At 40.6% G+C, this 27,922-nt stretch overlaps 1 protein-coding gene across 1 annotated transcript; it reads right to left on the reverse strand.

Annotated features, from left to right (window-relative positions):
- stx12 (syntaxin 12) lies at window positions 1-27,785 on the reverse strand. Its single transcript, XM_080211281.1, has 10 exons — window positions 27,712-27,785; window positions 18,564-18,750; window positions 15,572-15,641; window positions 12,164-12,257; window positions 8,443-8,580; window positions 6,165-6,217; window positions 5,384-5,489; window positions 4,870-4,942; window positions 3,594-3,676; window positions 1-1,904 (listed from the first exon to the last, which is right to left on the reverse strand). Exons 2-10 carry the CDS (start codon window positions 18,673-18,675, stop codon window positions 1,812-1,814), a joined length of 822 nt encoding a protein of 273 aa, XP_080067407.1. The 5' UTR covers window positions 18,676-18,750; window positions 27,712-27,785; the 3' UTR covers window positions 1-1,811.
- Window positions 27,786-27,922: the final 137 nt, after the last annotated feature.

Raw genomic sequence — 27,922 nt, forward strand, 5'->3', positions numbered from 1 at the left:
TCTGGTAAAACAGCACTTTTACTCATTTTATAAACTGAATACAAATATTTACATATGACCAGGGATATTTATTCATTTCAGAATACCAAAAACAAATCAGCCAAATGTTGGCTTTTTCATGAACAAGTATATGTGATACAATGGAATGAAGAGTTTCTACTGGACATGGCCCCAAAACAGAAGAAAATTCACTAAAGCTGATGCAGTTGGTCATTTGTATTGCATTCTGAAAAACATTAGGGTGCATAGATATTCAACCTCTGAAAGCTCATTGCGGGGAAAAAAGACATTTCTTTTTAAAACATACCCAGACCAGATTGGCCTAGTACTGCTAGAGGTGCTATTTTTACAGTGAGAAGTGTGCATGATTGATTAGACTAGGGAAAAAATATAAAATTACACCTAACATTGACTTTCATTTGCTTCAACTTTTCTCTTGAGGTGTTTATTCCTCTTCACCTACTAGATGAAGTTTAGTTTACAATTTCTAACCCATTCCCAATTACAGGCTCCATTACTGTCACCAGTTTGTGATATGCTCCTCAGAAAATTGAAATAGGTTGCTCTGACTGAGACCAGATTCAGCAGAGGCCCTGAGGGAGGCAAATCCACATCAAGCTTTATACTATTAGACCAATTTTCACAGGTCTGTCATATCAAGTAATAATACCTTTATTGAATAATCATGCTCACACCATCCGCTTCACAAAGCTCTGATGATGATAGACATGCTCCCCCTGTTCCAACTGAGCTACTTATGCACAGAAATTAGAAGCATCTTTTTCAAAATAAGTCTGGTATACTGGTCTCAGGCAGTCAGACGCTTTGTAGAGGTGGTGAAGGGAGGTTTTAAGGGCAATTGAATCAATTCTTCACTCTCTGCTGCTGCAGAATTAGAATCAAGCCCTGACATTGGAAGAATTATTAAAATATTAAATGTTTCATACAGAACTTTACCAAACAACAGACACAGCCTTGCAAAAAGCAACTTAAGCCATTCCCTTTGGTCTGATCTTGGAATTACAGCAGTGGAAAACCAAAATACAAAAGTGACTGAAGCAAAGGATTTTGAAAAGCTGGAAGACTGAAATCCACGCAAGGGTTTGCGATGTATATGCCTGAATTATATTAGATAAACTATAAACAAAAACAATGATCAACCCAAATCTATTTGACAGCAACAGTTTGACAGCAGTAAGGATCTTTAGCTTTCAAATCACTGGCCAGGAATTAGTGATCTAACGTTTGCCAATAAAAATTGCATCAGTGTAAAGCCCATCATGATCTAGGGACATTGTGACAGATGCCAAAAGGATGGATGTTCCATTGCCAATAATCCATACTAACACTGTAAAGCATTAGGTAAATTTAAGATAAAATATGTTAATGAACTTACATCATCATGGTATTGAGCAGATAGAGAAGAGAGCAGTGGTAGTAGGCAAAATTGATAAAAAGGATCATTGTCATGTTAGACTCCCCCAAATATAAAATCTAACCGAGTGACATTGAAAGTCCAAGCCACTTGCACATCATTACAAAACACATCCGATAAAGCTTTACAGACTCTGTTGCTTTAAGCTAGCTTTTTTTTTATAATTCACAGTGCACAAACATATGGAAACAGAAGGTACATTACATTATTGTGCACATGAAATAAATAATAATATCCACTTTCTAGGTGTTGGTTGCCATTTCATGAAATTCACCCTCAGTGAGCTGGCTGAGAAAATTGTCCATTGACTTCCATTGGTGCACAGTTCCAATTTCTCCCCAGTGTAGAGAGGTGATGTGTTTTCTATGCAAGTTCTTTACTTGGCTGCCCACCAAATGATAAGGCCCAAAACGACACCAACCACTGCAAGAACTAAAACCAGGATGCACAGTTTCTTCCGGGATTTTTTCTGAAAAATGTAAAAATACAAAGATGACTGGGAAGTTGTGTTCAATTGACACAAGGAGTGTTATTGTTGGAAAATGAAGATAATTACATAGGCGTAACTCTGCCTCAAGTGCCCTAGTACTTTCAACTGTACTAGAAAAACATCTTTCCATTTCTTATATAGCATTGAAATCTCCCTGAAAGAAACTGGTTAATTCACAGAAACTCTGAAAAGTGCAATGAGTAATTTCTGTGTTTTGTTTTGGAAAGACACGACTTACTAAGCAACAAAACTGATGAAAGCAAATGAACACTCAGAACTGGGAAATGAAGTGAAAGGCTTGTGAGTCTCAAGGTAAAAACTTATTCTAAAGCAACACTGCATTAAAAAAAGTGATAACCTTTTGGACAAAGGAGTACATTTACTAGTTCATGTTGGGGGCAGTTATTACCTCCGTGTGACAGAATGATTAGCTGCCTTTTGTTTTATCAGGTACACTGCATTATTTCATTTTAAATGAACACAAGTGAAGGATCAAGTTCAGTGACACAGAAGATCTTCAATGTTGAAGAGAAGATACAGAAGAAAAACAAATAAATACTGGTCAAGACAAGGTTCAAGTTTTACACAATCTGGTTTGAGGTACAAGTTAGAGTGCATAATGAATCCCAATTTCAAAAAACGAGAATGCAAGATTTCCACAACGTGACAATAACTAATGTGGGGAGAGTGTAATAATACAATTGATTTGGCCACATTTAGAGTATAACTTTGGCAAACTCCATTATTTATAGAATGAATACTAAAACTGGAAATAACGCCTACTAGATTGAAAACAACAGCATGGATAGGAAATTATGCGAGAGGCTGAACATACGAAGGTCATTTCCAATGGAGAAAAAAAAATGCCATTAGCATAATGAAATACTCCAAGGCTCAAACCATACGACAATCAATCACAACTCAGGCTGTACAAAAGGCCAAAATTAGAAAAACATATCTCAGAGGACTGAGGCTGGAGGAGATTACAGAGACAAAGAGAGATAGGCATAGAGGAATTTGAAAATGAGGATGGGAAATCTAAAATCAAGATGCTGTTTGACTAGAAGCCAATGTAGATGTGCAAGAATGGAGGCAATAGGGGAATGAGGTTTGCTGCAAGTGAAGAGACAGATGGCAGAGCTTTGTATGATCTCAAGTTTATGGAAGACCAGCCAGGAATGTGTGGAATTGTTCAATCTAAAGGTAACAATAGTTAAGGTTTCAGCAGCAAATGAGCTGAGGCAGACATAATGATTTTAAAACTATTAAGGGTTTTAACATGGGGAATAGGGTAAGACTATTTCCTTGGTTCAAGAGTCAATGATGAGACATCAGAAATGTTGGACAAGGAAGAAACGTTTCTCTATGTAGTGGGTTATTAAGGCCATACAATATTTTGCCACAGAACTGGCTGAAGTGGAGAATATAGAATCTATTAAACAATAATTAGAAACATACTCTCCATCTTCCTCTATTTCAAGTAAGTGGGGTAACATGATTAGCATTGGGCTATTCTAGCAAAGAGTTGGCATTAATATGGGTCAAACGGCCTCTTCCTGGACAACATATTTCCAATTTTAAAAACTCAGAACAGAAACAAAATTAAATGTTTTCGGAGAATGTAACTGCTGGAAAACTTGCAATTTAAATCATGATGTGTAATCCTACCTGATAATAAGCTGCCCTCTGCAACTGCTGAGTTCCTTGTTCAACATGTACCTCTGCACTCTCCACATTCGCTTCTATGCTATCTGTAAGACACAGTAAAATGTTTGGCATGAATTAGGAAACAAGGTTTTCTGAGGCATCTTTAACAATGAAAATATGATCTATTTGAAGACAGGGATAAGAGGCCTCAAAACAAATAAATTAACACCTGATGGTGGACTATGGATGGAGCCACTGATAAGAATGTGATAATCAGTTAGATTTGCTAAATAAAAACAACCAGACTTTCATTGGTCTCTTTAAAATAAAATGACAGAGATAAATCATAGAATTTCCACAGAAGGAGTCCATTCAGCCTGTACCAAGAACAATCCCACTAGGCCCCATCTTTGTATTCCCACACATCCAACCTGCCAATTTTCCTGACACTACAGGGCAATTTAGCATGGTCAATCCACCTAACCTGCATATCTTTGGACTGTGGGAGGAAGCCAGAGGAAACCCACATAAGGCAAGGAGAGAACGTGCAAACTCCACACACAGTCGCCCAAGACCAGAATTGAACTTGGTTCCCTGGTGCTGTGTGACAGCAGTGCTAACCCCTGTGCCACCCACATGGCCAAGAAATTACAGCTCAAAAGGAGGCCACTTACTGTACTGTACTTGCTTCAATTGAAGCCGATAAGACTAAGCTCATTTCCTAGCTCTTTGTAAATTGTTGTCTTTGCACAGCTTCCGTCAGAGTGGCTGGTTATTCCTCTTTCTGGGTCAAGGACATGACTGCCATCTTTACACAGCATGGACTGGAACAAGGAGCTTGTGGTCATTCAGAACATCACTGGAATTGCACAAAAGATCACTACACTTTTAAAAACATATATTCGAGTGCCTGGTGATAATGGGTCCATGGCACATTCAAACAACAGTGACTACACTCACAAAAGTATTTACTTGGCTGGAGTAAGGGAGCTCAAGAAGTGTCTTCTATGAATGCAAGGGTTTTTGTTTTAAACCTAAGCACTAATTGGCAATCACATTCAGAACAGTTGTAGGATGGCTGGTGTGGAAAATAAAAATTTACACTTGTGTAGTAAGTAATTCTCAGGGTTGAGCCAACCACACTGGTTCTGCAAAACAAGAATCTTTACCCTGTATCCAAGACTGTGTTAACTTGGCCCATGATGTTAACACAGGAGAATTTCACTTTCTAGCACCAACAACCCAACTTCATGAATGCAAAATATTGAATAAAAAAAGTACAAAAGAATTAATTTACCAATCATATCCCCTTGATCATGGATCATCATTGCTAAGTCTTTAAAAATCTGGTTGACATCCAAAATGTTGGCCTGGATAAAGAGAATGAAGCATTTTGAATACATTATTGAGCTCTTGTTGTGAGTTGCATAGTATAAGCAAAAAAAAGTTTAAATTTATTCTATCAAGACCCCTTCCAGTATTGGTGAATTTGCCGATGTATAAAATATCATCCACGCTTGGCACAGGTACAGCATTAGATGTGAGGATAAGACACATGATCAATTAAAGTCTGGTGATGTTACATAAAACAACAAATCTCTGCACAGTTTCCCCCCCCTCGAAAGCTAATGAGAAATTCATCTTTAAAGTGATATGTGTAGATTCAAATACAAGGATCCCAAACGACCTGTGCAAGCATAACTGATATCAATAGAAATTAACAGAATTCTCAGTTTGTGTTACATTTACATTCCATATACTCTAAGGACACAATATTTATACACATTCAGAAGAATGAATGAAAACCAAACCTCAAGTTGCCGGATGGCTGTCTCTCGTTCCTTGATAAGTTCCAGGTCTTCTTCAGTTATTGCTACCTCCTGGGATTGAGCTTGTGTCTGACTCCAGTCTTCATTACTAAGAAAATAAAAAGATTAGTCATTGTTCTTTGAAAAGAGTTCTTCTTTTATGAGTGTGTGTTTACCATGATAAGGTATGTCAATACTAAGGAGGAGTCCACTATCTGGCACGAGTGTATTTGATGTTCCCCTTATTTGACATCCAGGTTTGATTCCCGACTTGGGTCACTGTCTGTGTGGAGTTTGCACCCCCTACCTGTGTGGGTTTCCTCAGGATGCTCCAGTTTCCTCCCACATTCAAAAGACATGCGTGTTAGATAGATTGGCCATGCTAAATTGCCCCTTAGTGCTGGGGGAGCTAGCTAGGGTAAATACATGGGATTATGGGGACAGGACCTGGGTGGGATTGTGGTTGGTGCAGACTTGATGGGTCGAGTGTTCCTTGATTCATCCTCAAGTGAACCACAGCAGTAAGAATATTTTCCAAACTCAGGTCACTTAATCATAGCACTTATCAGGTCAAAATTTGCACTCAACCCACTAGGAACTACTGTTGACACAACCTCAAATATGTTCATGTCCTGCACCCACAGAGCCAGAGGGAAGTGTCCTTTACCCAATTAGTCAGATTTGCAAGTGGATCCCAGAGTGAAAGTGTCCCATTCCTATTTCAGCACACTACAACTCAAATATTTCAAAGCAAAATACTTTAATGTTCAGTGCACATCCTTACCTTTCAAATGACACAAGTGGTTCCTCCTTGTGCTCATCGTCACTGAAGCCACTCTGGAAGCATAAATTTTGGGAACAATAAAGTCACTGTGTTATCTAAATGTGAGCATTAGGGAAGGTCATGACAAAGGAGATAGAGAAGAAACATACATCCAGAAATTGCCTGGAAGTGTCCTGGCAAACAAGCTCAGTGTTGTCTTCATGTAGTGTCTCACTTTTGCTAGTAAGCAGAGGAGCAGAAAATGGCACTAGAATAACCAATCCTGATTAAATGAGTGTGCCTGGCAAATGAAGTACCGCATCCTTTTGCCCATATTACATATTCAGGTTTGTAATCCAGATTACTGGTGTTGTCAGACTTCTTACTTGCTCAAACACAGGGTCTTGCAACAACTAGCAAAATGGTAAAATACTAGCTTATATACAATTTTCCATTGTAAGATTGTGCAACATACAATTACTGATAACTGAAATAAATAATTTGCAAAAATATAAGCTGATTAGATATTTTTACTGCAGTTCTAGATTGTCATGGACATTTTTCCTGCAGATATCCAAAAGGGGCTTCAATAGTTAATAACTGTGTACCATTCTGGTTACTCTATTATAGAAAGGATATTATTAAAGCAGAAAGAGTGCAGAAGAGATTTATTAAGTTGCTATTGGGACTTGATGGATTGCGTTATGAGGCTGGATAGACTGGGATTTTCTCCCTCTGGAGCATAGAAGGCTGAGGGGTGATCTCATCAAAGTCTATAAAATAAAGAAGGGCACAGATCCGCTAGATAGTCAACATCTTTTCCCAAGGGTAGGGGGATCTAAAACTAGAGAGCATAGGTTTTAAGATGAGAGGGGAGAGATACAAAAGGGTCCAGAGGTGCAATTTTTTCAAAGGGTAGTGAGTGCCTGAAACAAGATGCCAGAGATAATAGTTGAGGTGGGTACAATTGTCTTTTAAAAAGCATTTACACACTTACATGAGTAAGATGGGTAAAGAGGGGAATGGGTCAAATGAGGGCAATTGGGACTAGCTTAGTGGTTTAAAAAAAGGTGGCATGGATAAGTTGGGCCAAAGGACCTGTTTCCATGCTACAGACCTCTATAACTCTGACTCTATAATAGTTCCTTAACAATCCTTATTGTCCCACTTTCAGCTACTGTCCCATTCCAAACTTACCAGAAATTAAAGCTGTTCACGAGATGACTCCATTGTGCTGACAGAGATTATACTACAGTGTTTGGGTGTGCAAAAGGCATGGGTGGGGAGAGGAACTGGAGAAAGAAATAATATGACTAACAGTACACATCTTAACAGTTCGAGTTCACAGTCCTAAGCCCAATTATGGAATGAAATCAGTAACCATATTGTTGAAATGGTTCAGCAGGTAAAAGTCAAAGCATATAGAACAGTGGCAGTAATGTAGATCATCTACAACTCAACAAGGCTCCTTCAGCCACACCTTCTAAAGCTGTGTCCTCTGTCTAGATGGGACAAGGGCAGCAGATGTATGTGAACGTCACCAGCTCCAAGTTCTGCTCTAAACCACTCACCACCCCGACATATCACCATTCCTTCACTAATGTTAACGGGTCTGAATCCTGGAAATCCCTCCCTAAAAGCACTGTGTTCCCTCATGAGATGGACTGCAGCAGTTCAAGTCACCATCTCCTTGCCAAGGGCAATTAAGGATGGGCAACAAATGCTGGCCTCGTCAATGATCTCCCATGACAGAAAAACAATGTCAGTTCTCATCTCCACCCATCAAGATTGACCTCTACTCAGAATTATAATTCATGCTATATACCATTGGATGTACTTGCTTTTGCACCAAATTATTTCAGTCACATTTGAGCTCTTAGGTTAGGAGTTGTGCAAAATTTAACAGCACTACTCCCGATTTTGAATAGTACTGGTTTAAATTTGAGGTTATGTCTTGAATGCATCCTGGCTCATCCCCAGATTTGATCACACCACTATTGCCAGTTGCACCTTCAGCTCTTTCAGTTGTGAACCTCGGAATTCACTCCCAAACTTCTCCATCTCTCCTGCTGCCTTTATGACGCTCCTTAAAACTCACCTCTTTGATCAAGCTTTTGATCACTTGTCCCAATATCTCATTATGTGACTATGCAAAAACTGGCTTGAAAGCCCAAGGAACGTCACAGGAGTGGTTATAAATTTAACTTGTCCTTACACAGGGAGGTTCACATGAGCAGAAAGTAAGATTATCAGTCCAGATGACTGATTAAGACAGATGACATGAACTGTTTTCACTTACTGAGAGGCGTGATGCTGCTCTTGCTCTTGCTACAGACTCCTTCTCTTTTTCTGCAGCTTTCCGCTGTGCTGCTTGGAAGTTGTTCAAAGCAGCAGAAAATTCATTCATGAGACGCTCCTTCTGCATTCGCTGCTGACGCTAAAGTTGCAAAAGAAAAATTCTTTAGAATTTTAGAAAATGTGCAAAATATTTTACATACCAACCCTTGACAGAACAAAAGCAAAATAGTGGATTTAAAAGCTTTGAAACCTGTTCCATTTAACATCACAAAATCTTAGAATTAGTGTAGAGCCGAAAGTGTTTACACCAGCTCTCCAAATGAGCAATTTGCCTGGTACCATTAACCCATGTTCTCCCCATAACCCTGCACATTCTTCCTCTTCAGATAATTTCATTTTAAGTGTTTTAATTGAACCTGCCCCCAGCCCAGTGCATTTCAAACCCCTGCCACTTGCTGTGTAAAAAGTTTATCCCCACTCGCTTCTTTTACTAATGACTTAGAACTGTGCCCTCACTTGCAACCTTTTCAAGTTGGGACAGCTTCTCCCCATCTACTGCCCAGATCTCCCCCTCACCCCCCTTTCAAGTTTTTCAACATCTCTTAACAAATTTTCCCCTCAGCCTATTGATTTGCTCTACAATTATTTTGAAATGCAATTCTAGATGGAAGACAGAATGCCTTCAACTTCCCAAAATATTGTATGAATTTTCACATATTCCACACATTCTATTTAAAAATAGCTGAAGATGGATGTGCTGTCAACCTGCAACGATGCTTCAAGTTGGTCAGGTAATTTCTTCATACAGGAACTGCCTGCACAGATGCTTACTGAGATCATCCTGGCCAAGCCTACAGTGGCCAATTATGTAGAAACATGGCTGATTATCAGCGTATACAAGCATTGTGTGCAGATTAGAGATATTGGGGAAGACTGAACAGCAAGGGTTTATTTTCTTGAAGCAAATGACTTAGGAGTCTTTAAAATTATGAAAGGTTTGGATGGTTTGTGGAGGGAATATTTCCATATATGGGAAAATCTAAATTAGGGGCCTTGAAGATTTAAAGTTTATTTGTTAAGTAGGCTTACATTAAACACTGCAGTGAAGTTACTGTAAAAATCCCCTAGTTGCCACACTCCCACACCTGTTCAGGTACACTGAAGCAGAATTCAATATGGACAATGCACTTAACCAGCATGTCTTTCAGACCGTGGGAAGAAACTCGAGCACCCGGAAGAAACCCACACAGAATGTGCAATTTCCACAGAGACAGTGACCCAAGCTAGGAATTGAACCTGGGTCTCTGGTGCTGTGAGGCAGTAGGGCTAACCACTGTGCTGCCGCTTAGGGAAATGAGGATTTTTAAGATCACTCGAATTAGTGGAACTTGCTACCACAGAAAGCTGTGAGGGAAATAGATTGGATGCTTTCAAAAGCAAACTAGATGAATGCATGAGAAAAAGGGAACTGAAAGCTATGCTGGAAGGCAAAGTAGACAGAGTGAGGGGAAACAGATGTGGAGTATAAATCCTGGCACTGTCTGGGCCAATTGGTCTGTTTCTATACTGTACATTTCATGTCAGAAGTCAGTGGAGGAAGGTGGTGGAACGTCATTAACCCAAAGCCACTTATTTGATCAATGCACTTAGGCTCTTACAACTTGAATATTTTAGAGAAATTTGCTCACTCCTTCAATATTGCAGAAAATTAAAATGCAAGCAGTAACATACCACATACAAAATGCTGTTTTGGTCAATATTTGGATGTAAAGCAGGGTGAGAGAATAAAAAATAAAATCACTAAAGGAATATGGGCTGTCTGGGCCAGCATTTGTTCCAACTGATTGCCCTCAAGAAGGTGATGAGCTCATTTCTTGAACCACTACAGAAAAGTGGGGCAGATACATCCTAGTGGCACTGTCAGTGTAAGTCCCAGGATTTTAACCCAGTGACAGTGGGGGAACTGTGATATATTTCCAAGTCAGGACAGAGTGTAGCTTAGGAGGGATCTTCCAGGTGATAGTGTTCCATGTATCTGCTGCCCCCATCCTTCTAGATGACAGCAGTCATGAGTTTGGTAGATATTTCCAAAGGGACCTTGGCAAGTTCCTGTAGTGCATGTTGCAGATGGTACACACTGCTGTCACTGTGTACCAGTGGTGGAGAGAGAGAATTCATTACAGTGTTAATGTAAGCTTACCTGTGACATTAATAAATAAACTTAAACTTGTGGATGGTGTACCAAAGTGGGCTTTGTCCTGGATGATGTCAAGCTTCTGGAGTGTTGTTGGAGCTGCACGCATCTTGGTTAGAAAGTATTCTATCACAATCCTGACTTGTGCATGTAGATGGACAGCCTTTGGGAGTCAGGTGGGGAGGTTACTTTACCACAGGGTTGAGCCAATGACTTGCTCTTGTCATCACAGTATTTATATTGCTAGTGTAGTTCAGTTTTTGATCAATGGTTGTAAACACCACCTCTCCCACATACACCCCCCCCTCCCCCACATACACCCCCCCTCCCCCACCAGAATGTTGATAGTGGGAGGCTTGGTGATGGTAATGTCAGGGGAAGATGGTTTGATACTCATGTTGGAGATGGTCATTACCTGGCACTTGTGTGGCACAAATAGCTTTTAGATATTTCTTGATCATGTGGAGTGAATAGAATTGGCTAGAGAATGACATCTGTGATACTGGAGACTTCTGTAGGTAAAGATGGATCACCCACTCAGCACTTCTGAAAATGGTTGCAAATGTTTCAGCCTTTTCTTTTGTACTGATGTGCTGGGCTCCCCTATCATTGAGGATGGGGATAATTGTGGAGCCTCATCTCCCTCCAGCGAGTTCTTAATTGTCCAACACCATTCTAGGCAATATGCAGCAGGACTGCAGAGCTTAGATCTTATCAGTTGGTTATTGAATCGCTTAGCTCTGCCCATTGCATACTGCTTAAGCTGTTTGGCATACAAGTGATCCTGTGTTGTAGCTTCATCAGGTTGACACTTCATTTTTAGGTATGCCTGGCATTGCACCTGACATGCCCTCCTCCACTCATCAAACCAGAGTTGATCTGCTGGCCCAGTGGTAATGGCAGAATAGGGGATATGCCGGGCCACGAGGTTACAGATTGCAGTTAAGTACAATTCTGCTGCTGCTGATGGTCCATAGCGCATCATGGTTGCCCAGTCTGAAGCTGCTAGATCTGTTCAAAATCTATGCTATTTAATACGGTGGTAGTACCATACAACATGCAAAACATGTGGAGACAAATTTGACAGCCTGGAGCATTACAACATCACTAATGGTATAGGTTTGTCAGCCATTGACAAGAGGTTTAAAGGCTTATATAGTATTTCAAGCAATTTTTAAACAGATGTGTCTATACATACATATATAAAAAGTACAAATACTAAGCTTTGCATGCAAATAAATCTGTTCAGAAGAATAACAAAACAATAGTGCAAATTGGCTTCAAACCCCTCATTATTTCCTCAGTTTATGATGATGCATTTTATTCCCACATCCTCTACAGTTTTGGGCTAAGAGAAGAACAGTGAATTCATGCCGGTTACTGACTGGTCTGTGACAACCAGTAACAAGATGGTGACTCATGTCCATTTTAGATTGTCAAGGCAATAGGAATGGGGACCATCATTTCTTTCTGCCTGGACTGGATTCCAATTCAGGGGATGGATCATTTTCTGTGCAACTGAACTCACCTGTTCATTGTACGCTAAAGACAGAGATCCAAGTTCTTTCAGGTGTTTGTTTGTTTCCTTGGCGAGTTGGTTTGTGTAGTTCTGCAGCTGTTGCCTATAAAAGAAACACATTTAACAATAGAAATTTTAAAAATTACATTTGCTGATTAATGGCAATTAGATCTTTTCTAAAATGTTGGTACTTTGATCAGAAATACTAGTACAGAAAGGGCACTGTTTTACAGTAGTGCAGTTGGACAATTTTTTTTTAAAAAATCAGCTACTTGAAAATCAGTATTGTTCCTTTTTATATCCTATTCCCACTAAACTGCTGACTAATCCAATTTTAGATGGCAGAATTGGTACAGCAAGGAGGAGGCCCCCAAGAATTCTATATACTTCAGTGAGAATAGGCCCAATCAATTCAACCTCTCATCAGAAAATCCCTCCATACCTAGGATCAGCCTAGTGAAACTTCTCTGAACTGTCACCTATGTCAGTACATCTTTCCTTAAATAAGGGGCCCCCAACAGTTCACAGTAATCCATGTATAGTCCAACTAGTGCCTTGTATTGTTTTAGCATGACTTCCCTATTTTTATATCCATTCGCCTTCCATATTACGTGAACTTACTCTGTCCATCCCCCTCATGATTTTGACCATTTCTCTCAAATTTCCTCTTAGTCTTCTCTCCAAGAAGAACAGTCCCAACTTCTCCAATCTACCCTCAAAGTTCCTGGTCTTTGGAACATTCTTGGAAACCTTTTCTGTACTCACATCCTCCCTATAGAACTGTAAACAGTATCCAGCTGAAGTCTAACTAGTGCCTCGCACAAGTTCACCATAATCTCCTTGCTCTTGTACTCTCATGCTCCTGTTAAAGCCCAGAATATTATATGCTTTAACTCCTCTCCACCTCTTCTGCCATCTTCAATGATCTATCCATGTATACACCCAGGTCTGTCTGCTCCTACAGCCCCTGAAGAATTTTATCCCCTATTTTATGTTGTTTCTCCTCATTCTCCCTACCAAAATCCATCATATTTCTCCATATTGAATTTCATCTACCACTGACCTGCCCTCCAGTTTGCCAGTTAACCAGGAGACTTACAAAGAAGCATCAGCAGTCCAAGAAATCCAAACATGCTAAAGAATGACAAACCAAACTTTGGCACAAAGTTTCAATGTTACACATGCTCAGTTATTCCAAAGTCACCAGAGAATTTCCCATAATATCAACATCCAAACCTCTAAGTCAGGATAAGTGGAAGACAGTACTTCAAAAGGAATGAACTATCAGAAACTGGATTGTTAGCTTCAAGCTTTGAGGGAAGATAAATAAGAGTTACTTTCAAAAAAGTTCTATTTTCGCCCAATTCACTTAAAAGCATTTAGAGATTGTTCCATCAATTTTTGAGAATCCGAGGGGCTACTACAAATACATAAAGGACAAAAGAGTAACAAGGGAGAGAGTGGGTCTTCTTAAGGATCAACAAGGTCATCTATGTGCGGATCCACATGGGTGAGATCCTAAATGAATATTTCTCATCAGTATGTTGACAGGCAGGACCTGCAGACATTTAGAGATGTAAGGACTGATTAGGGATAGTTAGCATGGCTTTGTGAGTGGAAAATCATGTCTCACAAATTTGAGTTTTTTGAAGGGGTAACCAAGGTAGATGAAGGCAGTGCAGTTGATGTTGTCTACATGGACTTTAGCAAGGCCTTTGACAACATACCACATGGTAGGTTGCTGCGTAAAGTTAAATCTCACAAGACCCAGGGTGAAGTAATAAGTGGATATAAAATTAGCTTCTTGACAGAAGCCAGGAGGTTGACTGTAGAGAGTTGTTTCTCAAATTGGAGGCCAGTGACTAGCAGTGTGCCTCAGGGGCCAGTGCTGGGCCTACTTTTATTTGTCATTTATATTAATAATTTGGATGAGAACATAGGGAGTATGGTTAGTAAGTCTGCAGACGACACCAAGATTGGTGGCATAGCGGACAGTGAAGAAAGTTATCTCCAATTGCAAGGGAGCTTCATCAATTGGGCCAATGGGCTGACGAATGGCAGATGGAGTTTAATTTAGACAAATGCAAGGTGATGCATTTTGGTAGATTGAACCAGGGCAGTATTTACTTAGTTAATGGTGGAGCGCTGGGGAGAGTTACAGAACAAAGATCTAGGGGTACATGTTCATAGCTCCTTGAAAGTGGAGTCACAGGTGGACCGAGTGGTAAAGAAGGCATTTGGTATGTTTGGTTTCATTGGTTAGAACACTGAATATAGGAGTTTGGACGTCTTATTAAAGTTGTACAAGACATTGGTAAGGCCACATTTGGAATACTGTATGCAACTCTGGTCACTATTATAGAAAGGATACAATTAAACTAGAAAAAGTGCAGAAAAGATTTACTAGGATGCTACCGGGACTTGATGGATTGAGTTATAAGGAGAGGCTAACGACTGGGACTTTTTTCACTGGAGCAAAGGAGGCTAAGGGGTGACTTTATAGAGGTCTATAAAATAATGAGGGGCATTGACAAGGTAGATAGTCAATATCTTTTCCAAAAGTAGTACGTCTAAAACTAGAGGGCAAAGGCGAGAGGGGAGAGATACAAGTGTCCAGAGGGGCAATTTTTTCACGGAGGGTGGAGAGTGTCTGGAACAAGCTGCCAGAGGTAGTAGTAGAGGCAGGTATAATTTTCTCTTAAAAAGCATTTAGATATTTACATGGGTATGACGGGTATAGAAGGATATGAGCCAAATGCAGGCAATTGGGATTAGCCTAAGGGTTTTAAAAAAAGGGTGGCATGGACAAGTTGGGCCTAAGGACCTGTTTCCATGTTGTAAACCTCTATGACTGATTATGCTTTGCAAAGATCTTATCTGTAAAATGCTTGGGAAGCAAATTAAATACAAGATCTCAATGTGGAATACAGCATCCGAAATGCCCCAAATTTCTTAAAACACCATTAAACATGCCCAACTGCAAGAATTGGCAACAAAACATTAGTCAGATTAACTAACTACATACATCTATTGCCAAGTAAGAGATAACAACCTTGCTCACCCACCCCAGAGGGTTGCATATGCAAGTTTTCAATTCTCAATTTAAACCCAGGCCCTATGGCTCAATAAAATGTTCATATTCATTCTTTCACTTAGGCTGGTTACTACTTTCACAGAACACATAGTCCGACTTTGAGAAATAAATGCCGCGAGTACAATATCTACTCAGCAAATAATCTTTGAACCTAGATCAATGGAATTATTGATAGATTTAGCTATGTTCACGGGTGTACTACAAACAGACATCAGAAATGCATGATCTGAGCACAGACACACAATTTGACTTTAGGTCTCAATATTTTAAGTTATAGTACAATCATACACAACTTAATTGTGCATAAAGATGTATACACTTACAGCCTGTCCTGAAGTTCACTTGTATCTTGTTGTGTTCCTAGTTGTTGCACTATTGTATTTATCTGTGCAGCTGAAGGCAATAACAGATTTAAAACATAATTACAAAACATTCCTGAGGCATTAAAACCTCGAATCAATGCAACAGGCATTTAAGTGATTCTGTCCAGCATAACCACTGCTGAATTAAACAGCAACAGAACAATTTAATTTTATCCACGTAACTGTTTACTAAAAGAAAAGGGGTACATTTATTGCCCAGGTTTTTAACATCATCCTTACACCACACTGTTACATCCTAATAAGGGCAGCATTTGCATCAGTGTCAAACGTAAGCTAAGATTATAGCATTGGTAATTCTGATTTAGAACTTATAATTCTAGGTTTTGAATTATGAAGTAAACACCATGAGAACAGTACAGCAAGCTCATGGAGCTTCGTATCACAAATGCTGGGGGAGTGTGGATGGTGGTGGAAGGGATGCTGCCAGCTTGTTCCACAGCTTCTTTCACTGGAAGATCCTAGAACTACTTTGTTACAGGCAAATTTAAACAGAATTGCCAAGTGAAAATGTTAAATGAACTAAATTGCAACAGGGAAGTGTACAATAATTAAGTACAGAAGATACGCCGTGAAATATGAATTATGTTCTATTTCGCGATTTAATCCACTCCTTAGTCTGATCAGAAAAGGGAGCAGTTCTCAATTTTTAACTCAAGTTTTAAGTTTCTTCAATTTGAACATTATTAAAAAGAGCTGAACCTATAATGCAGTGTTAACATTTTGCTAAACCTTTTAATGAGACTTGCAGATCTCCCGATCATTATCGTTGGTATTTTATAAGCACAGAAGCAGGACAGTGTAATGCATAATGTATTATCAGGTAGGGTGTACTTGATGTCTCTAGTATCAGGAAAATGTAAGTGACATAAAATTATTATGAGGCAGGTACCTGAGTCTATTAATGTTTAGACTGACTTCATTCGGAAAAGAAGTTAACGGTAATTCTGGATTTTTATTGGTGGCAAAGATTTTCTGCATTACAAATCAGGTTGATGCCTCTGTGACACATATTTATACGTATGGTGCTACAGGGAAGTTTGATCCACCTTGAAACTAGGTAGTGGTTCAGGAGTGCCTTGTGTGTTTCTGTTTTTTCATTCCCTTCTCTCCCAAAATCAAAACAGACTGCAGTCTTGTGTGCCAAAGATTTTATTTTAGAAATAAGGGATAAGTCAATATTAGCCCTTCCTGTTTCTCTTTTTCATGATAAACTTAGAAGTTGGTTAATCCATTAATACAAACTATACAGTAATTAGGTAGGTGGCACAGGGCACAGTGATTGCACTGCTGCCCCACAGCGCGAGGGATCCAAGTTCAATTCTGGCCTCAGGTCAGTGTGTGTGGAGTTTGAACATTCTCCCCGTGTCTGTGCGGGTTTCCTCCAGGTGCTCTGGTTTTCTCCCACAGTTCAAAGATATGCAGGTTAGGTTGATTGGCCATACTAAATTGACCCTAGTGTCAGGGGGATTAGCAGGGTAAATGTGGGGTTACAGGAGTAGTGCATGGGTAGGACTGCGATCACTGCAGACTCAATGGGCCAAATGGCCACCTCCTGCACCGTAGGGATTGTATGATTATGGACTCTGACTTGGGAGGGGCAATATAGCGCAATCTTTAATTAACGGTTCAGTCTGTTTCAGGGGTGTCATTAGGATCATTGGTTCATCAGCTCCAGTCTCTAGGAAGCCTATTTCCACACATTCAGACAGCTCAAAGCAAGAACAATTATATTGCTATGCTTGAAAAAACTAAACTGAAGTCTTCTTTACTCGAGGATTTGTGGGATTAGAAGGGGCACAGCGCATTTTGTTCTTATCTTACTGCTTTCCCACATACCAATGACCTATTTTCCCCCCTTTGGCTTCCGTTTTCTTTGGGAAGCTTTCTCCTGTTGGCAGCTGGGCCTCAACACAATTTAAAACTTAAACACGAGCTGCTGAATGTGTCAGAGTCCAACGTGAGTTATGTGGAATGACAATGAATTATTTATAGGAGAATATTACAATCTTGTGATAAGCTTTAATTAGATCATTTATTTTCTGTACTGGTTTCCATATTGTTAATATATACAATTCATATCTTTAAAACTTACGTGGCTGCTAACTTGATTGGATAGCTCAGATAATAACAGGCAACAATAAAATCCAAATTAACATGATACTTGGTGAATAACTTTGTTTACTTCAATTTACAATTGTTCTTTCATAAATGTTGGCTGCTGGAAACAGATTCAACAATCATTTTCTAAACGGAATTGGATAGATACCAAAATGCAGAGATTGCCACGGTAAGAGGGAAAGGGTGCAGGAGAATGGAACAAAATGGATGGCTCTATCAAAAAGCCAGCAGATACAACTGGCTGAATGGCCTCATGTGCTGTACGATTCTATAATAAGCTATCAAGTCATAGGAACACCTAGCCAAGTATATACGAGTTTCCACAGATATTTTCTCTCCCCTAACAGCAGGCTAATCATGAAATCTCCCAAGAAGCTCAGACCAGTGAAACCTGCCCACTGAGAATAACTAAAACTTACATATCAATCAAGGCTGCACATTTTACTGGGTTTTAGCATTTCAACTAACATGGAATTGTTACTTGTGCTTTTAAACTCCATTGAAAGAGTTTATGAATGGGATGTGTTGTACACTGACCTTGCCTCTAGTTCAGTATAATGGAATTTAAAGAGGAAAACTAAAGCCCAAGTTTCATAGCAGTCAACATTCCAGCCCCAAAAGAACTGAGGCAGTAATTCAGAAATAAATTAATACCAATAACATATTGCCCATTATGGCTCCCATATACACACACAGGAAATACATCTTCCCTTGCCAAGTTATTAAAGCACGGCACTAATTTTCCTTTGCTTTTCTGAAGGAATGTTACAATGCCTTAAATAATATAAATGAAGCAGAATTGACTTCAACTTACTATTCCGAGAGATCTTCTGAATGTTGGTGCTGCATGTTTGAATGAGTGTGTTGAAGTCCTGGGAATGAGAGTGGTAGCTCAAATGACTCTCTTCAATTCGTCCATAAGACATGGCTGCACAAGAGGTCAGCGCTGACCCAATATGAGCAGCAGAGAAGAGTCAGAAACGTCAGCACTTCCTGCAAACCTATGAGGATAAAGTTAGAGGAAATATTCAGAACTTGGCACACAAAAGTTAAAAAACTTGGCAAGTAAAAATCAGTTAAATGCAAAGCACAGCTTTGTCACTACAAGAACATAAACAAGAGTAAGAAATTTCTCTCACCACAGTCCTAAATGGCAAGCCATTATTCTGAGACTGTAATTTTTAATTCTAGATGGATGTTATGCTGCTTAGCTGGGGAGGTGTGCGTGGCAGGGTGAGATAACATTATAAAGACATCATGGAACCAAAAGTTCTGAGAGTGATAATATTTAAAGACAAAACATTGATCTCGAGTGTTTGTCATCTTTGATTCGCTTTTGGTTCCGTGACGTTTTTGTAATTTCATCTCCACACCTTCCAGCCTATCCCTCACCTTTCGTTCCACCTGCTACTCCCAACTCTTTCAACAGCACCAAACCCATCTTTGGGATGGGACTCAAAACGTTAATTATTTCTTTCTCCACTGATCATAGAATCCCTATAGTGCAGGAGGCCATTAAGTCTACACTGACCATCTGACAGAATAACTTACCCAGGCCCTCTCCCCTGCAACATCACACATTTTACTACAGCTAATCTATCTAACCTAGACATCTCTGAACATTAACAGGCAATTTAAAATGGCCTATTCACGTAACTTGCACACCTTTGGACTGAGGGGGGAAACCCACACAGACAGAACGTGTATGGAATTTGCACAGACACCCAAGGCCAGAATCAAACGAGGGTCCCTAGCGCTGTGAGGCAGCAGTACTAACCATGCCACCTCTGCTGCCAGACCAGAGATTGTCCAGTTTTTATTTCAGATTTCCAGCATCCATAGTATTTAGTTATCACTGAATTCCAGTTATAGTCTGAAGACGACCTGACCCAACTGTAGTAACATATATCCCTCCCCCCACCACCTTCAAGAAGGAAAACAGTGGTATTTTTCCAATCTATTATTGTAGCAACATCTGATAAATCTGTAAAATCTTGTTACAACAGATTGTGTTGTTAAATTTCACAACCTAAGAGTGACCCTTCAGCTCACTGCACTTGTGGTCTTTGTTGAACGTGTGGCCATCCTTACTGAAGTCCTATCAAGTTTTGAACAAGAATCTTTAGTCCTTTTTTTAGGTCAGTTAGAAAAAGACAGAAGTGCCAATCCCTAGGGTGCAGTATTTTCTGCTGTCTTTATACCAGATGATGATTCACCAAGACTGTGAAATTCAATGACAGTCACTTTCTTAGGTTGCAAGCCTCACTAATTAGGACAGTTTTTCTGATTGCCATTGAAGCAGTGAGCTCTGGAATGAATACAATATAAAGTATAACTCTTCATAAGAACATAAGAAATAGGAGCAGGAGTAGGCCATCTAGCCCTTCGAGCCTGCCCCGCCATTCAATAAGATCATGGCTGATCTGAAGTGGCTCAGTTCCACTTTCCCGCTCTCTCCCCATAACCCTTAATTCCCTTGTCTACCAAAAACTTATCTACCCATGACTTAAATATATTTAGCGAGGTAGCCTCCACCACTTCAACTGGCAGAGAATTCCAGAGATTCACCACCCTTTGAGTGAAGAAGTTCCTCCTCAACTCCGTTCTAAATTGCACCCCCCCCCCCCAACCCCGTGCCCTCTAGTCCTGCTGTCCTTTCTGAGCAGGAAGAATCTCTCTACCGCTACCCTATCCATCCCTTTCATTATCTTATATGTCTCTATAAGATCCCCCCTTATCCTTCTAAACTCCAACGAGTACAGACCCAGTCTATTTAGTCTCTCTTCATAGTCTAACCCCCTCATCTCCGGTATCAGCCTAGTGAACCTCCTCTGCACTCCCTCCAAAGCCAAAATATCCTTGCGCAAGTGCAGCGACCAAAACTGCACACAGTACTCCAGCTGCGGCCTCACCAATGCCCTGTACAGTTGCAGCAAGACCTCCTTGCTTTTATATTCTATCCCCCTCGCTATAAAGGCCAGCATCCCATTCGCCTTCTTGATCACCTGCTGCACCTGCAGACTGGGTTTTTGCGACTCATGCACAAGGACCCCCAGGTCCCTCTGCACCGTAGCATGCTGCAGCTTTTCGCCCTGTAAGTAGTAATCCCTCCTACTATTATTCCTGCCAAAGTGGATAACCTCACACTTGCTAACATTGTACTCCATATTGTTCACCACGACTCTGAAACATGGGTACGCAAAGAAGATGAGCAAATTGATGGATCTGGTTCTAGATCACTTTCCACATCAAAGATCAAGACTCAGGACAAAATCTTGCTGGAATTCTGACTAATCAGCTTCCTGGCTAGCTGATTGACAACATCAGAGGGGATATTACGATCGAGCATCACCTGGAATTTGACATTGTTGGTGATGAATACACTGACAAGGAAGAGACTTTGAGGCAGGCCCAGAACAAAATGGGCTGGTTACACAGACCCATTCTGATAAGCAGCATTTATGACCAATGAGGTATGCAAAGGCAGTAAACAATTCAAAGTAACTGCAGATAATCCCATAGATGGCAACTTGAGCCAGATCCCAGTAAGAACTATCCAAATACAGTACCACTTAACAGGGGAATGATGCATCAACAGTATTCTATACTATCATGTGTCCTACGGTATACTGCACAAACCAAAAGCTCAGGTATGACTGGAATTGACTTAACGAGCCCACATCCTTGTTTTCAAGTTAGCTTGTCAGGAAAGAGCCAAATTGGCAGGATTGTGAGGATAGGGCAGAGGGGAGGACCTTGGTGGGATGCTCGGTTGGACAGTCAATGGAGACTCACTGGGCCGAACAGCCCCTCTCTGTACTGGAGGGATTCTATGGTTAAGACAACAGGCTCTGGTTTTGGTCTATGAGTGGCAAATCTCAACACGTCAGTTTATCGCACTCTGTTCTTAAATAACACTTTCACCTATACGTTAAAAGGCTGTGGGTTCAAAGTCCACTTCAGGACCGGAACAAATTCTCTAGGCTGATACCACAAGCGTAGAAGTGATGAAGCACTTTGTTAGCAGCAAAAGGCCTGATGCCATTCGAAAGCAAAGATTCCAACTGCAATAAAATAAAGGGTACAGAGTTTCCCCTCGGGTCACGGTCAACAGTTTATCCAAATCCCTGTGGAAAAACTGCTCATTTCTCTGCTGCCAGAGAGATCTTGGATGCAAGGTGACTGCTACAATAAACATCATTTAAAACAAAATGTACAAGAATCCCAGGAAGTATTCAGGCTAAATGTGGTATTTTTCATCCAGATTTTGCAGTGGTAATAATGGTGAGATTGTCAATGCAATTCACTCAAAACTGACAATAACTTCGAGGTCTGTACGTGTCTTGAATAACACAATTCAGAAATCACTGCCAGTGACCAACACTTCTCAAGACAGAGGCATCCTAGACAATGGGAAATAAACTGAACTAATCAGAACTTCCGCTTTTATGCTTTAGTCTCATTTTTTAAATTGCTCACCAGCTACAGTTAAAAATTTATTAGTCATCAACACTGCTATGAAATTACTGTGAAATTCCCCTAATCGCCACACTCTGATGCCTGTTTGGGTCAATGCACCTAAGCAGCACGTCTTTCACAGAAAACTACGCAGACACAGAGAGAATATACAAACTCCACACAGACAGTGACTCAAGCCAGGAATTGACCTGAGTCCCTGGTGCTGTGAGGCAGCAGTGCTAACCACTGTGCCACCCAGAAGTTAAATTAGATAGTTGTGGGGTGTCATATTTTCCCAAAAATATAAACTTCTTACATTTAAAATATTTCTAAAATTGGACTTTGGTTTCAATCATAATCCAATCATTTATTTCAAAATTTAAAACGATATAATCAAGTTATTTTAACCTCCTGATTTTCTGAGAATACTTGAAAGCGATTGGCTGCTTATCTGTTCAGACTTCATTACTAAGCCCAAAGATATATCTGGCACCTGTCACCGGAAAAGGGGAAACAGGTCTTTGTGGGAAGCTTTTTTCAAGATTAGCAGCCTATGTCCTTGTTTCACTGCCGATTGCAAGATATCTATTCATACACATACATGTCCTATATGATAACTAATTAAATATCCAAGTGAAGATCACTTAAGATTCAGTTCCATTTATAAAACTTTTGTAATCGAATGTGCAAATGCCAATTGTGTGAAAGATACAATGAACAATTTCTCATATCTAAGTGTATAATCACTTGTTTACCCATCCGTTGTTTATTCCAGATTTAGTAAGCTTGAGGGTTTCTTCTTCAGATTACAGCACTTTTCATTCCACCTATTGCTTTCTCAGAATAAAGGTCACAAACATGCAACAAACAATTCACTTAAAAGTCATAGACGAGTTACCGTATAGAAAAAGGGCAGTTCAATCCACACGATCACTCTGCAAGAACAATTTAGTTAGTCCCACTTCCCTATCCTGTCCCATACAAACCCACCCCGCTGGCTGAATTGCTCAACGCTCTTCCCACTTTTAGGCCAATGAGCAAATAGCTGCACGTGTCTGGATTTCACATGCGTTACAATCAATAATTGATCCAATTCACAGCACCATATTCTGTTTAACCACGTTCTGCTTTTAAATTAAACCATGGGTCTTCCATATTCATGACAAACTCAAGTGGGCTACTGTTTATAGCATCCCATCCAACTGGTGTTCAAAAGGTTCATCTGTTTAAAAAAAAGAGAAAGTTCAATCTAAATTGTGGATAGGTCACAATTTTAATCAGTGGCAAGTGATAGCTTGGTGAATTACTGCTGAAAAGGGCATGTCAGATTTATGCTTTCTCTGCTAGCTTTCTTGCCCTGACTGTGAGAATGTTGCTGCTTTCCTTTGTAATTTGAAATAAAATTTTCCAAGGTCCATTTTCAACTTGTGCTAAATTAGCTGATCTGAATGGAGAATTCAGCAGGGGCTCATGAAGGAGATAAATCTGTCAGCAGTCTCATTCCAAATCATTGACTAATTCCATTTGCCGTGCAGCATAGATATCAAGGACGCAGAGATTGGGCTCAGGTGTAGATCAGGAGCCCAACAACAGTCGAGTTCGGGGGGGGGGGGGGGGGGGAAGTGAAGAGAAACTCCTATTTTAATGTGGCTGATTCTCAACCACCCTCTGAACAACAGCAACTAGAGATGCCCATGTTCCCAATTATTTGTAGTCTATTTATCAAACAGGGACTTGCAATTTACTGGTGAGTTCAGAAACCAGGAACGTGACAATTAGCAACTGAGAAAATAAAATGTAAATGCCGCTATACTTTCATCTAACAGTTTATAGCAGAACACATTCTGAAATGCACTTAGAAGCAAACTCAAATACAGAGCATTCCACTGGTTGGAGTGTGATGCCCTTGCAGATGTATCTTCACTCACTCAGTGAAGAGCCTGCATTGATGCAATGCCCCATAATCAACTGAGAATAAGTGCCTTTGACTTGAAGCACATTTTCAAACCATTCATTTTTCCCCACATGGACCTTAAGTCAACCTTATCCCATTAGGTCATCAGGTCAACAAAATACAGTAATGTGATTAACAAAAGAAATGGTAGAAGAGGCCTTGGAGACTAATAGGCCATCTGTGGTTCCACTCTGATAACATGCTTACCCAGCTCAAGCTCATAATCTAAGGTGACACTCCATGGCAGGGCTGATGGTTTATAGCATCATCAGAGGCATTACAGGTGCATGGGAGCATTACTCAGATGCCAGCTGCTTGTTCAGCTAAACACCAAAGATCCTGGGATATTAATTAGAGCAATGGAGCTCTGCCAGAATCCAGACCCAGTAAGAAGTCTTACAACACCAGGTTAAAGTCCAACAGGTTGTACTTTAATCTGGTGTTTACCCCAGTCCAACGCCAGCATCGCCATATCATGAATCCAGGCCAACATTCCGCCTCCAATAACCACTCCAAGACCAGTCATTCAGTTGCTAGTTGTACGACTTTGCTTTGTGCACACTGGTGACATGGTAGCCTCCACAGCAGTGGTAATACTTGAAAAAAGTTTTTGCCCACAAGCACTGGACCATCCAGAAAGAGATGAGGAAATTTACATAGATGATTTGGAATTAGGGACCATATGTAGTGTATCAAAATTCACAGATGACACTAAGATGGGCGGCAAAGCAAAGTGTGCAGAGGATGCTGAAAATCTGCAAAGGGATAGTCTAAGTGAGTGGGTGAGGGGCTGGCAGATGGAATACAACATTGGTAAATGTGAAGTCATCCATTTTGGTAAATATAACAGCAAAACGGACTATTATTTAAAAGGTAAAAAATTGCAGCATGTTGCTGCGCAGAGGGAGCTGGGTGTCCTTGTGCAAGAATCTGAAGGAGTTGGTTTGCAGGAGCAGCAGGTAATTAAGGCGGCAAATGAAATTTTGTCCTTCATTGCTAGAGGGATGGAGTTTAAAAACAGTGACATTATGTTGCAGCTGTATAAGGGGCTGGTGAGGCCACACCTGGAGTACTATATACAGTTTTGGTCTCCTTACCTGAGAAAGGATATACTAGCACTGGAGGGGGTGCAGAGGAGATTCACTAGGTTGATTCCGAAGTGGAGAGGGTTGGTTTATGAGGAGAGACTGAGTAGACTGGGGCTATACTCATTGGAATTCAGAAGAATGGAGGGGAGATCTTATAGAAACATACAAGATTATGAAGGGAATAGATAAGATAGAAGCAGGAAAGTTGTCTCCACTGGCAGGTGAAATTAGAACCGGGGGCAGAGCCTCAAAACGAGGGGAAGCAGATTTAGGATTGAGTTGAGGAGGAACTTCTTCACACAAAATGCTGTGAATTTGTAGAATTCCCTGCCCAGTGAAGCAGTTGAGGCTACCTCATTGAATGTTTTTAAGACAACGACAGATAAATTTTTGAACAGTAAAAGGAATTAAGGGTTATGGTGAGCGGGCAGGCAAGTGGAGCTGAGTCATAAAAAGATCAGCCATGATCTTATTGAATGGCAGAGCTGGCTCAAGGGGCCAGATGGTCTACTCCTGCTCCTAGTTCTTATGTTTTTACGAAAGACAAAAAATATTCCCAGTCAAATTACAACAGCACTCCAACATACATTCAATGGCAAGTACATTAGACAAGTTGAAAGTTAGCCATGCTTGGGGGCTAGGGGAAAAACAGCCTTTGCTTGTTCTTGATGAATAATCTTTAAAAGATGAAGATGTTTGCTAAAAGATCAAATCCAATTATAAAATGTCTAATTTGAATCAAATTGCACTAAAAAAAAATGAAGGCATTTAAAATATAACTCAGTCAACAAGATACTTTTGCCACACCTCAAATTGGGTTGTCAAGGGTTAGGTGTGGCAATATCCCAATATAACACAAATGAGATAACAAATACTGGAAATATACAAGGTCCATAAGAAAGACAGTTCAGCAGTACCTACAACCACATTTACTGGCGCAAATCACCACCTATTATGGTGAGAAAATGCTCTACTGGAACAGACCGGCTGTCCAAAATGATCTCATCTACTTTTCCACTTACAATATTTAGTAGATCCAGCGGCACTGGATTATGGGAAGCTTAAAATCCCATATTTTAATGCCAAGGCAACTTAATTCTGTATCATTTCTACATCCTCATCAAAACTTACACCCATGCATGTGTCAACTCAGATTCAATTTCTTTAATAACTGCTTACCATTATTATGAGCAATGCTCCACATAAAGTCCAAATCCTATTCTATGCTAAGTCTTGCTTAGTCATTATCTCTGCCCTTGAACTCATCCACAGCACACCAAATTCTAAAATCCTTAGCTTATTTACAAGATGCTTTGTGGCCTTGCCTCCATCTTGCCCCATTCTCCCTCTATCAGCTGTGATCTTTAGTTTAACCTCCACTCTACAAAGAGTTGTGAACGAAGCCCAGTCCATCACACAAACCAGCTTTCCAACCATTGTCTCAGTCTACACTTCCTGCCGCCTCCGAAAAGCAGCCAGTATAATCAAGGATTTCATAAAACCCCAGATATACTCTCTTCCACCTTCTCTAACAGGAAAAGGATACAAAACTCTGAGATCATGTACCAACTACCTCAAGAACAGCTTCTTCTCTACTACCAGACTTGAATACACCTACCTTATAAAGAACAAAGAACAGTACAGCACAGAACAGGCCCTTCAGCCCTCCAAGTCTGCACTGATCACATTGTCCTATTTGGACCAACTGCTTACATCTTTCTATTCCCCTTCTGTTCATGTGTTTACCAGATAAGTATTAAACATCGCTAATGGAATTGCTTCAACCAACTCACTTGGCAATGCATTCCAGGCCACCACCACCCTCTGAGAAAAACTTCTCCCACACATCTCCACTAATCCTTTTTCCCTTTATTTTTAACTTGCGCCCCCTTTGTCATTTCTGCCCAATATTAAGTTGATCTTTCTCTACACCCTAGCAATGACTGTAATACTGCATTACACATCCTCTCCTTGCCTTCTCTATGAACGGTATGCTTTGTCTGTATAGTGCACAAGAAACTAGACTTTTCACTGTATGCTAATACATGTGACAATAAATCAAATCAATAACTTCCCCACCCCAATAGTTAAGCGTGCCCCTGCTCACAACCCCACCCCATTACAGGCTGAAAACCCCTGCTCTGTCTCCCCTGGGTGAAGTAGGATTGATTATATTGTAAACAGTGCTGGATAACTGCAAGTCACCTTTACACCAGTCTGGGGCACTAACTGCTAGCCAAGCCAAGGACCTGCCAAATAATGTCTCCTGCCCCATACTGCGCATGCTCGTTCTCACCTCCCCTAATGGGCTCACTATTTTGCAGCTATGGGGGGGGGGCTGGGTGCCACTGCCCCGAAAATAAAAGCAGACAGGGAGACAGCCGGGAGGCGGTGAGCGACTCACAACAATCCCCACATTCCCCCCCCAACCCTGAAGCAGCTTTACTCCGGGAACGTCCTACCAGCGATACGCTTGTGTTTCCGCCCCTGTCACCGAACGAGGCCCAACCACCGTCACGTGACAACCGCGTCACCCGCCCGTGCGCGATGACGTCATCGCGATCCAGATTGACCCCGCCCCCGCCAGTGCGTGATGACATCATCACGATTCTGACTGGCCCCCGCCAGTCAGACCATTCAGCCCATCCAGGCTCTTGGAAAGATGTAGTCTTT

This window comes from Carcharhinus amblyrhynchos, chromosome 24, assembly GCF_965287045.1.
Source record: "Carcharhinus amblyrhynchos chromosome 24, sCarAmb.v2.hapA, whole genome shotgun sequence".
NCBI classification, from domain to species: domain Eukaryota; kingdom Metazoa; phylum Chordata; class Chondrichthyes; order Carcharhiniformes; family Carcharhinidae; genus Carcharhinus; species Carcharhinus amblyrhynchos.